The following is a 12,715-nucleotide window of genomic DNA, read 5'->3' as shown; positions in this document are numbered from 1 at the left end:
GGCGATTAAGTTACACAATTAATTAAAATGTGTCAGCTAAATTAAAACAAGCTTTACAACACTAGCAAATTTTCTAGTTTACAATGTTGCATTGAAACATAATGATCTCTGTAACTTTGTTTTTTAATTTGTAAAGTTTCTTGTCTTTAAATTTAGTAGAAATTGAAAATAACTACCAACTATGTACAAAAAACAACAAATTGTTCAAGAAGATAACGGACATGTCCTTACTTTTGTTACATTTAACTGCAAAAATTTGTACAATAGAAGAATGAATATGGTGTAACTGAATAATTGCACGGTTACTTAACCTTTGCTGACAAATTTAAACTTCGGACCGTGCGTAAAGAATGGGACATATTTTTGATATAATTCAATTTTTCCACTTTATCATGATGACTTATTCTGAGAAAAGTCGAGGCACGCGACATCCTTCATGCATCGCATTAACAAGTCGTTTAGGAAATACTTCTTTATTTTAATTCTTTCATGACATTTCACAAGATCACGAGAATACAGACGTGTTAACGGAGATGCGAATTTGAATAGATTCTACATAAATATGCAAGACGCCGTTACAAAATAAATCCAATTAAGATTTAGTAATTGAATTTTGAAATTCGTGGAGTTAAAGTTGATATGAAATTGTTTTGTAATTTTGTGACAAGTTTTTAATAAAATTTAGATCATTACGGTGACAAATAAGTTGAGTTTCTTAATTATCATGAGGCAAAATGGAGATATTGGAATATTTTCAATCAACATGCTGGACCAACTTGGTTTATTTTTAGGGTTACAATATTTTTGCATATACCTTGATTTTCCTTGGTAATCTTTACAAACTTGGCTAAACGACTTCTGAAGTTGAAATATAATGAAATTGTGACAAGTTAATTTCAAATTTATAAATGCATAATTAAATAATAATAATAATTTTATAATTTTTCTATAATATTTGTAAAATTGGAAACTTTAAGCGTCGGAAAATACAAAAACATAATTATAAATTTTATAAGTGGTTGTGTGGCGAAAGACAATGATGAAATCTAAGTTGCATTTTAATATGACTGTGTATAAAATCCTTAATTTGGCGTTTTAATTATTCAAATTTCATCCAGTTTGTAAAAATTCGTTAGAAAATAATCAATTCCATAAAAATCTCGTAAAAACGTGTCCACCGATTTACAAATATGTGTTATGAAGGAAGATCAGACTATAAATTTATTGTAAAGTTACACAAGACTGTCTCTTCATTTTGTAAAATTTTGTAAATAATTTCATAAAATTTAAAGGACTTACTGCATTACAAACATTCGCGTCAAACTCTTACCCAAAAATAGGAGTCACCCAATTATTACATAAAAAATAACTACATTTCGATCCGCTCTGGTTACGAGACAGGTGTAAATTTGGTACCATTCACTTTTCAGCGAATTATGCAATAACTCGCTCTGATTTCTGCGGGGAATTTTGCTAAATATTTTAATTACAGATATTTGATATGCAGTGCTGTGCATAAAATACGCCAATAGTTTGAAAATGTACAAAGTTAAGACATCGTATAGTTTCGCATGCGAATTTTAGCATCGTCATTGGCGAAAATGGGTCAAAATTTTCAAAAACTTGGAAACATTCTTTATGAAGAGTACATTAAATGGGTCTGCACATACATACGTTGTAAGTCTGTCATGCTGACTGGGTTCGAATGTGAGAAGTGATTAAAAGATAATCATGATGAACTTAAATAACTAAAAAAATGTGAGATGATGTTTTCGATTAGCTAATTAATGGACGTGATCTGCAACTAAATTGGTGTTTACTTTTTGCAAGGGAAAAATTTAGTGGGATAATTATAGCCTAAAATTTCATTCATTTATTGAAGGGACCGTACATGATGCATACGAAGCTTTGGTGTCCCCTACTTTATGTAAGTGTGCAATTTAATTTTACAAAATTTGCATAATTTGCGAGGTTACAAAGGTGACGTGGATAATCGAATTTCTCTAAACTTTTAAATGATATCAACATTTTTATTTTGCTCATAAATATTTTGCATTTTGGGTTTCCCAACCGATTTTCTAACCAACCGATTTTTTGCAAATGATGAATTTAATAATGCACAGATTACTCTCGAACCTATGAAATTCGGCAAACACTCCAGTGCCATGGCAAACACCTGATTCACTGATTTTAGTCCATGCTTCTTGGTATTTTTTCGCGTCAAATCTAATAAAAAAAGTTAAAGTTTTAAAGCTCTGAGAGTCATATTTCGGGATCAAGGAATTAAAAACAGGAAAGAAAACCTATTGTTGTTAAACCGTATAGATTTTGTATTGCAAAGTTAAATTTACTCGTATCAGTTTTAAATAATTTGCTACAAAAAGTAATTTTATATACAAAACCCACATACATACAAAGTTTGAATGAATAAATCATTTTTCATTGCATTTTTCCGTAAAATTTTATTTTCTTCCGCAATCTTTGTAAACTTGTGGAAACATTTTACAAACGTCTGTGTGAATTGCTTCTCTCTCTCTCTACAAGATTATCCTTATCTCTTCATTTATTTCCAGGAAAAAAAATCTGTACACACTTCGACAAATTTGTCCCCATAAATCTATCCGCCTTCGAACCCCTGACGCCATGCATGCACACTTTTAACTTTTACAAATCTAATCCTATTAAAGAATTGGACTAAAAACTTTTAACGTCAGAAAAAATCATTTCTAAATCTCAGCTCGACTTGCTTCTTCGTATATTTAGCTGGATTTTATTTCTAACGAAAAATTCCCATGGCTCATTTCATCCTGAACGCATTCATGATCATGCACTTCTTCTTAAGTCGTCTTCTTAATATCATTTCTTTCAGGCTGGGAAAAACTCGCCAGGAAAGTTATGCATGTACGGGTGTAAGATTAGGGTTCGTACTTAAAATGCTGAAATATTTGTTCAGATTTTTTGAAATTTTAAGTTTCTTTGTGACTTTATGTAACCATAAATCTACGGTAGGACAAAGCATTTTCAGGAAATTTTACTGCCATCCCTCACAATTCAATTGCATGCTACATCTCGCATGCCTAGTCCTTGGTAAGTCCTTGGTAAGATTGTGCAAGGAACAAGGATTTGAGGACAAGAATATCAAACTCAACATGCTTTTTAGATCTGCAAATGACAACATGCATGATACGTTAATAATGCCAATTGAAAAGGGAGATACGTTACTCCAATTCAGAAGTGTAAATAATTTAGGAAAATATATTGCTTATTAGCCACGTGGTGCAAATTGCATGCTATTATTTTTATTAAAAAACCTTTCTTTGAAAGTTTTAGAAATGTATTTATTTTTGTCAAAGTTTTAATCCGAACTTTAATATTTGAAATGTATGCTAAATATTTTAGACGAATACAGATAACTTGATCTGCACAATACAGATCTCGTAAGGACACAATTATTATTTTGTTATTGGTAAACCGTTAAATTGATAACAAATCAGAATTTCCCTTCCCACGGTGCTGCCTACCATATCCCCCGGTAAAAGTTTATTACTACTACCACACTGTTTAAAGTTTTTCATAAAAAGAACAGGTCAATTTACGGTAAAAAAAATCCCTGCATTTTACGAACCCTGTTCGTGTATAAGCTTGAGGGGAAAAAACTTGGACAAGTTTTATTTTCCTGCACAAAATGTGGAAGGATGGAGAGAAGAAGAGGGTTGTTTTTTGTGTGTGGTTTGGTTTGCTTGGATGGCTTCATGTAGAAAATGCATATCGTCGTATCGTGTGTGCATATCCAAATCCTCCCTATTTCCGTCTTTTATATGAAACCAGACCAAAATCAACCCTGGCAGTGGCATCGGTTGGGGGAGGATGTGAAGACTTGGTAAAACTCTCTCTCTTGTGATGTAAAGTAGCCAAACCGAGATGAAAGTCGATGGCGAGCCACTTTACGAATATACACGCTTAATAATCTGCCAAGGAGAATTGCAGATTCCGAACGGTGATGAGATGAATGTTAAACCGGCTTAAATGTGTGTTTGTCCAATTGATGGGTTGCAATTATTATGGCGAAAGAAAATATTTATTTCGTTTGCTTAATTATATTAATAATTAAATTATCTTCAATTCTTATTCATATCGTTTACATTAATTTTTTAATTTGCATATTTAGGCGCTATATGTATATGAATATGTACAGAATCATCTATTTATATCGATAGAAATTTTACCGTAAAAAAAATGTAGTAATATTTCTACAATAAATTGATTAATTTGATTGGCAAGCCATTAACGATGAGTTAAACTGGAAGACAATTAAGCTCTAACATTTCTATAAAACGAAACAAAATTTATATTTCCTTAATATACACAGACCTGATGGATAAGTACCTATAAATAAAGTTTGGTTACACAATTTGAGAAAATTTTCAAAAACGGTGTGAAACTTAGGAAAAATAATTTTCCAGTCCAGTAACAGTTACACCATTACATATCTACTAGAAAATTATGACTAAACGGAATAACAAATTATTACCACACGGGTAACAGACTAGTAATAAACTGACATCATAACATACGCCGGCATTCAACTCTTTAACAAAACCTTACTAAACCGGTACAATCTACAACCAAGCCGACATCACAAAGCGGTAAATCATATCATGTAATTCTCTCCGGTAACAAATTATTCTCAATTTTTTTAGAGTGGCCATGAAACCACGGCACATACGAATGTGCGTAATGCACATAAACTTGGATTTTATCCCCCTTGGTTTTCATCCTATCTATTGCTCGTCGTGTGCTGCTTGCTGCTGCTGCTGCTGATATCCTTTCAAGTTCAATCCACTTCTTCTTCAGGGAAGAAGTGCTTATAATAATAATAATAACAAAAATCGTCATCTTCTTCTTTGCCGTCAAGTTACTTACATAGGAAAGTAGTAAAAAGAAGGCAAGATTTTCGCTTACTTGCCACTTTTACTTTACAGCTGCATACAAAATCTCTAGAAATTTTTAAAGTATTTTAAAACACTGCCAAATTTGCTGTACTTTCCGTAATAAACGTGCTGCTCTTGCTGCTGCTGCATTTTTGAAAGTAAAACAGAAAAGAAATCTAGTCAAGAAGTGTTTTTTTTACAAGAAAAGCTCAAAGCTTTTGACTGAAATAAGAAGACCAAAGTTTTATATGAAAATAAGCCGATTCAAATTTTAAATTGAGAGAAATCCAAAGAAAAAGTTTAATCAAAAAATGAACAAATCAAATTAAGAGTAAAGTGTGAGAAATAAATTAAAATTTAATTTTTGTTATTAATAATTTATATATGTGAATTATCCCCCGAAAAGGTTAAAATAATGAAAAAGTTTTAATTTCTTAAGAAATTTTTGCAATCAAATTTATTAAAAATTCTGTTTGTGTGCAATAAAAAAATCACTACGAACAAAAGCCGATTTTTATTGGTATGAAATACTAAAAAAAATCCAGTCAAATTATAACTGAATTTTGTCACAAAATTACAATCAACAAATAAATATTTTAAAAATAAATCCACTACGCAAATTCTTAATTTTAGAAATTTTTTTTCATACAATCATAAGAAAATAACGACGGTTTCCTAAAATAATAAACCCGTAAAAACTTAACGATTTAATTTCTTCATGAAATTTTTCTCCCATAAAAAATTTCTATTGTCGTCTACAACAAACAAAACAAAGAAAATCGCGTACGCACAACAAAGACTTAAAAGGACAATAATACATGAATCGTCATTTATTATTTGGCGATAAGAAGACTGTCAAATCCTTTAAGGGGACGAAATTGAGCTCAAATATGAATTATGCACAATAAAGGAAATAAAAAAAGAAAGGGAACGAAAATCCGTCCATATTTAGTGTTCAGGGATCCATGATATTACTTAATTTGCATACTTGCTAAGTAGGGAGGAAAATAAAAATGAGGACATAATTAAATCAATGTGCAATATTTATTGAGATAAATTTTAATACAGTAAAAATTGTCGTGGAGTTAGAAAGTCTGTTAAGAAGGTAGAAAGAATAAAAAATAAAATAGACAAAATTACAAAATATCTTGAAAAACGTATGTAGAGAGGATTTTTAATTTAAAATTAATTAATTGGTAGGAAAACATAATAATTAAAAAGTGAGGGTGGATAAATAATATGTTGACCAATTGGAGACGACCTATGCACTGGAGAACAATTTAACGACGCTATTGAAATGCTGGGAGCTATTAAACGGAGGTGGAAATCAAATAAAAAGTAAGTCTGCTAATTTTTTAAGTGTTTTATTTTTTAAATCAATGTACTTATTTAGTGCAAATTTTGCAATTTGCAAATTGCAAATCGTGAATTTGAGTGGTCTACTTTTGTGTATGACTTGAACGCCATATTTATAATGAATTGATCTCTTTGGACATACATATGAATAAAAGATAAACAAACATACATACAAACAAATGCCATTTTGAAATTTCTGAAATTAGTGAAATTATGAAAAAAATATTTTTTAAGAAAGAATTGGGTTAGTAATTTGCAGTTATTAATTAGGCATATCGGAACATTGGTATACTGCTTTGAAAAAGGCTTAAAATTCTCCGAAAATATCTAGATCACTCGCTTTATGCGAAAGAAAGTAAATTTTTGGTCAAATCTATGAAAAACTGTTCTTCACAATTTTTTTCAATGGTATTAACAGTTTTTGCCTAGAAATTTTTGAAATAGTACATATATTATTGCGTAAGTATTAAATAGTTTTAAACATTTTAATTTTATGTAAAATCGTGACACCATTTTATGATTTTAGAGACTTATTTTGTTATTGTCATATTGTTAGATAAATTTGACAATGTTTTGCATTAGCTTTGTAAAATCCGTAAAATTGCAACTTACGAACTTTTACAAACTTACAAATATTTCCAAGCGAAATGAACTTACAAATATTTCCAAGCGAAACGAGTTTACAAATTTTTTCATGTTTATCAGATCACGGGCGTCTTTGTATTTGATTTTTTTTATTAGGGAAGGGAGTTTACAAGGGAGGTTAAACAAGCCTAATTTAGGAAATTTACACGATATATAAAGTTAATTTCAATCGTTAGATTCGACTAATCTCTACCAATAACTAATTATATTTGAAACTGAAATTTTCAATCAATCAACCTTAAATGTGGTGTCAATCAACTGCATGCAAATATTAACATTCAATTTAGCTAATTTGTTCATGCATTTAAAACATGCGACAAGTACTAAACTTTACATGCACACACAATTAATTCAATTTAGCAAATCGTTACAGGAGGTACATATCTACATCTCTTCTAGTGTAACATGTCCATGTTTAATTTTAATTGTTGTTTTTAATCGCGTATAAAAGTAAAACAAAACGAAAGAAGAATTCTTCTTGTACGAAGTGCAACTTGCTTGTCCAATAAAAGCAGAGTCAATGCCATAACTGCCCACACGGTAAAAAATGAAAAACAAGTCATCACCATTTATTCAGCGAACGAATTTACTAACTATGATATCCAGTAGTTAAATAGCAAAGTGTGTGGTATGGCATAGTTAAAGTTAATGGTTGGTTTTTGGTGGTGGGTTGGATTTTGGATATCTTTCTTGGCATGGCATGCGTCTCTGAATGAAATTTCGTTAATATCAATGCCATCCGTTCACTTGAATAGTTAAGAAGTTACGAAATTGTTTGTTCTGATTTTATATCCGTGTTAAAGTTAAAGTGAGTTAAAGTTAAAGTGGGTGAGGATATTTATTTAAGTTTCTCCAGACAGAGAGACAGACGGTGACGGTGGATGGGAATTTTTTTGTTTGACGCGTTTACACCAGTTTTTTTAAAATTATTGATTAATTAATTAAAGTTAAATGATTTTAAGTTAATTCAGTATGTTATAAGGTCAAGTGGTTATCATATCACTTGGATTATTAGATTGATGTTATCGGGAGGGGGAAGTGCAGCAGGTTGTGTTTTTTTGTGTGGGACTGGATTGTTAAAGTGTTTGGTTTATTTAAATATATTAATAGTTGACTAACTGTTGATACTAAAAATAAAAAGTCTTGTCTTGACGTATTTTAAGTATAATTTGATCTTGTAAAGTTTGAGGGAGGAGGATCGATTACCAGTATGATTTTCTTTCTCGTAGTTAGTTAAATATTATGCAAGATGTGAACAGCTGCTGGGTACAGTTAGTTAGTTAAATATTTATTATTCTTTCTATCTGCCACACTTATCATCGCCTGCTGGAGTATCAAATTTCGAAAAGCGAAGAAGATGGAGTAATAAAAAACGCTAAAACAATAAGTATACAAAATTATTCGTGTTTGTCCTCCTGCAAATTACTAACACACTGATGACGATGGCACGGGTCCATAATTTTTTACTAAATATTTACTAATTGCTTGTTTTTATAACAGTTAAATGTAAGCAAACAATTAATAACGTTGTGTCATCATTGTCCATTTGCAGATGCTCAGACACGAAAGACACGAACAAGGAAAAAGTGTCGCCAACTCCGCCCCCGCCGTCCTTATCACTACTTGGACCCACCACGACGACGCCGGGTGGGCGCAAGGGCACAAACCACCCCCCTTCACTGCCGCCTGTGGAATTCATCCACGTCAACTCTGGGCGAATCGAACTACATCCCGGGGCAGAATCGCAGATTCGGTGGGGACAGCACCTCACAGGCGAGTCGAGACATTCGTGGTGTGGGCCGCAGCAGCAAATGGTAGAAATAACTTTAAACTTGACAAGTAAATTGATAAGTGTGATTTTATATAGCATATGTTCTCTATTATTTCAGGGAGTCATCGATAAGCAAAACGGGACTAAAAACGTGAAGAATTGCCCTTCCAAAGGAGACGTCGCCATTCTGCAACGATTAGCAGATTTGGAATCCGTGTCGAAAACAGTACCCTCTCTTGCCCCAGTCGTTTCCGCTTTGAAAGAAGAAGTCGCCGCATCGGTTGGGCGTCAAGAACGGTTAGTCGCGGATTTGGAGGGACTTCATGTGCGGGTTAATACGTTAGAGACCCATAACAAGGCGTTGGCGAATATTATATTACCAACACTGGTAAGATATTATCAAAAAATTACAAGTGTGGCCACGTGATTGATATTAACATGTAAGTTCTAATGGCGTTATCATTGTGTGGTGCAGATACGTCTCACAAAGGAAAGATCGCCATCGCCGAACTCGTCCTTAAAGAAGGCGACAAGCAACGCGTCGACGTCTCCAATTAAAGTCGTGTCACCCCCAGTGTCATCATCATCATCTGAGGAGGAGAGTAACATCAAGCCGACAAAGATGCGACAAGCCTCAAAAACCACACCGAGCAAGATTAATACCACGCCAGGAATGATGTCGAAAGAGAGGAATTTTAATAAATCAAGTTCCGTCCCAAGTAAGAAAACTGGTTGCGTGGCGAACGTTCCGCAGAAAACTGCAGGGTCTCTAAATTCTGCTAGTAAAGTGACGCCAAATTCTTCACAAAAACCATTATCTACTGAATGCCGCATACCATTCTTTCGCCATGCTTCGGGCCCTAGTACCACCGCCACCGTCGTTTCAACCCCCGCATCCTCAGCGACCACACATCCTCCCAAAACTACTCCCGTCTCCAAGTCGAAACCCAAAATGAGCAAGCTTCCCGTTAGAAAATCTTACAGTTCGAGTGGTCCTTCGACTTCCGTCCCACCGCCAACGTCGTTATCCTTCTTACCTTCTTCCAAACAGAACAAAAAAGCCACAACGGCACCTCTTACCACCACGGCCCCGACCTCACTTATCATCGATAATAAACGTTTCCTCACAGGATGCGGCATCCCATCTGCTGGCCCAACCAGCCTTCCTCCCAAGGACGAGGGTTACTCGACCATGTCCAATGGCGCCATAGACGCCCAACTTGATCCTCTTGTCCCTACAACGTCTTCCTCCGCCTCCACGGCGACATTTACCCGACCCAAGAAACTTGGCGAAATACGACCCCCATCCGAACCTAATTCTGGAACCTGGACCAAGAAGGTTAAATCCGTAGCAAAATCGTCCCCTTCCCCAACTTCGGGTACTCGCACATTCGCCACTGCAACAATCGCGTCCCCCGCCTCGATCACGACGACGAAAGAAAACGTCCGCATTGTACACGGTCTTCCGACTGAGATTCGCTTTTCATCTTCACAAGTATCCGGTGACACAGGAGGCGCTGTTCTTTTAGAGGATTCCGACGATTCGGACATTCTTTTTCTCCCCATTGAGGTGTCTTCATCCGGAAGCGAGTCCACCCTCGTACCCTACCCATATTCACGCACATCCGGTTCTGATTCGACATACTACACGGCACCGGGAGGAACTACGACGGACACCTCATCGACCTTTTCGACACCCAGATTGACCAAGAAGAAGGATGCGAGTAGAAGTAAAGACCAGAAGAAACCAGCGCCATGGTGTGGCGACGAAGTCGATGAACAAGACTTGGTTCAGCGGTGGATGCGTTTGGACGATATGCGTCATGAACAACAAGAAGCTGGCGCGGATGACGACGAGTTATCGGCGTGGAGTTGGGATTGGGATGGCCTCGTTCGAACAGGAAATGGCGGCCCCAGTACAAACAAAAATGTGAGAAAGCAGAAGGGACTTACCGGGTTGAAACTATGGATAATTTAATTGATTTGGTTCTGTAAATATTTTAGATTCCTGCGATGATTGTGACCTCATCGTCAGAAACCTTAGATGTCGTCCTCCCCCCAAAGTCACGTCTTTCGCGAGACATGGAAATTTGGGAGACACCGACAACAAAAACGACCCCCAAAAAATCCCCCAGCATCGTTGATTCATCCACGTGGACGAAATCGAAGCGAACCTCATACCTCGAGCAGGCGAATCTACTCCCCAGTCCGTCGCCATCTCTTGCGACACCCGTCGTCGTCGGGGCTGAGTTGGATTTTACGGCTGAATTTTACCGCTTAACATCTCCCGGAATGGAAGACAAGGTCATGCAAACGTCCGACGATAACGTTTCCGACACCGAGAAAGAATCGGATCTCTTCCTCCAGTGTAAAAATTGTTTAGAAAAAATGTCCAAGCTTATCTCCCTCCAACAAGATAACCCTAATGGAGGCGAAGATAAACCCCGGAATGAGGATGACCTCGGCGTAACATCGACCCCGCGCTCAATCACGGAACAAGTCGCACAGATGTTGCGATGCAATAATTATAGTCAGAACAAAGAGGGAAGTGCAAGCAAATGGATGCCCGTGCCACGACAGGCTTATACTAATAAAAGGACGTCGCCCTCTTTGCAGGTAAAAGTTAATAAAAAGAAGCACAATTAATTTTTTTGTTAACTAATTTAATCATATTGTAGAGCGACCGTGATCGCGACCGTAATTTCGCCCTGGTGTCGAGCACAGAATCGGAAGGTTTAATCTCTCCGGGGATGGAATAAAACAGAGACTTCTTTTAAAAGCTCATGGTCCCTATATAGCTCGTACATAATTACATATATCGCACGGCTTTAGGGGTCAATGTTTTAAGAGTCAGAGCTATAAACTAACTATAAACCATGGAACTCAATCCAAAGAACATGAAATATTTTAATATTTCTTACAATAAGTTGTGTCCCATTATTGCCGTAAATTTAAAATTTACTAACTGAATGTAGTTTAAATATTTAAAATTTTACATGTTTTCTCGGTTGTTTAGATTAGTTGCTTTTTCATAATTTATGTAACATTGTGTCATGGTTGTAACCAAATATTTGTAATCAGTCGATATCTGTTGACACTTGAATAAAAGATGACTTGACTTGATTTACATCGCTTACATTGTTAGAGAATTCTATTATGCATCCCGGCATTCAAAAGGTAGGATGGAAATGGTATGGAAATTAAGACGAGTTTGTTGCCCTGTTTGACCAGATATGTAAGAATGTGAATTTGACTGGACACTTTTGTCAAACCCGTGATTTATCCTTCATGTTAAACATGTTTGCAACACAATTCTTCAAAATCACACATTCTTTCCATAAATAACAAGTATTTAACTAAATTCTTCGATGCAAATTTATGTTTGCAAAATCTCATCTACTACGATTTAAAAACTTCAAAATCTACAAAAATGGGCGAGATTTTGTAAAAACATACATAAAGCTGCAAAATCTCATTTTCCCCAAATGTTGATAAAATGTTGCAAATGCTTTACTCTACAAAAAATCTCATCTTTCCCACCCATTCCTACATGCATGCAAAACTTTATCCAATCTTTTTACTTTCTCAAAATTTTCGCAAAATCTCACATTCCCAAAAATTTGCAAATAATTCCCCACATTTCGCCCTACAACCTAACCAGTGCCTCTCCCTACCAGCCTTGCTCCACACTAGCTCCGCCATCACGGAGTCTATTCCGTAAAAAAAACTGTCGGCTCTACATCATTGCAAGAAAATTCTGTCTCTGATTACACGAAACGAACCCTTTTACAGTTTACAAAACAGCCATCGCATTTCACGAAGGACAAAGCAAAGGAAAGAAAAAAGATAAAATTTTATCATAAAAGAAATTGAAATTGATTTTAAAATTACAAAAATTGATGAAAAAAGTTATCAAAAAGCTTGACATCAAGACAAGATACACACGACGGTTTTTCGAAACTTATGTCAACCATCACATCAAGTTTTTTCTGATACGATACGATCGATAACT

The 12,715-nt window shown here is 35.1% G+C and overlaps 1 protein-coding gene across 2 annotated transcripts; it reads left to right on the top strand.

Moving 5' to 3' along the window:
* Nucleotides 1–4,798: 4,798 nt before the first annotated feature.
* Nucleotides 4,799–11,830, top strand: LOC110853012 (flocculation protein FLO11). 2 transcript variants are annotated; one of them, XM_035854296.1, is made up of 6 exons: nucleotides 4,799–6,269; nucleotides 8,485–8,746; nucleotides 8,822–9,091; nucleotides 9,179–10,633; nucleotides 10,708–11,319; nucleotides 11,382–11,830. In XM_035854296.1, the coding sequence occupies exons 1-6, from the start codon at nucleotides 6,229–6,231 to the stop codon at nucleotides 11,460–11,462; spliced, it is 2,721 nt and encodes a 906-aa protein (XP_035710189.1). In that variant the 5' UTR covers nucleotides 4,799–6,228; the 3' UTR covers nucleotides 11,463–11,830. The 2 variants fall into 2 exon arrangements, with proteins under 2 accessions (XP_035710189.1, XP_021956917.1); XM_022101225.2 differs by lacking the exon at nucleotides 4,799–6,269 and adding an exon at nucleotides 7,528–8,294.
* The last annotated feature ends 885 nt before the right edge of the window (nucleotides 11,831–12,715 follow it).

The sequence above is a fragment of the Folsomia candida genome, unplaced genomic scaffold (genome assembly GCF_002217175.1).
Source record: "Folsomia candida strain VU population unplaced genomic scaffold, ASM221717v1 Fcan01_Sc008, whole genome shotgun sequence".
Classification (NCBI taxonomy): Eukaryota; Metazoa; Arthropoda; class Collembola; order Entomobryomorpha; family Isotomidae; genus Folsomia; species Folsomia candida.
Note: the sequence above shows the minus strand (reverse complement) of the source record. Positions and strands in the feature narration are given on the sequence as shown.

Coding starts and splice junctions, on each gene's coding strand:
- LOC110853012 (XM_035854296.1), top strand. CDS start 6,229: ATGCTGGGAGCTATTAAACGGAGGTGGAAATCAAATAAAAA. Junction 8,747..8,821: donor GTGGGCCGCAGCAGCAAATG/GTAGAAATAACT, acceptor CTATTATTTCAG/GGAGTCATCGATAAGCAAAA. Junction 10,634..10,707: donor GCCCCAGTACAAACAAAAAT/GTGAGAAAGCAG, acceptor TAAATATTTTAG/ATTCCTGCGATGATTGTGAC.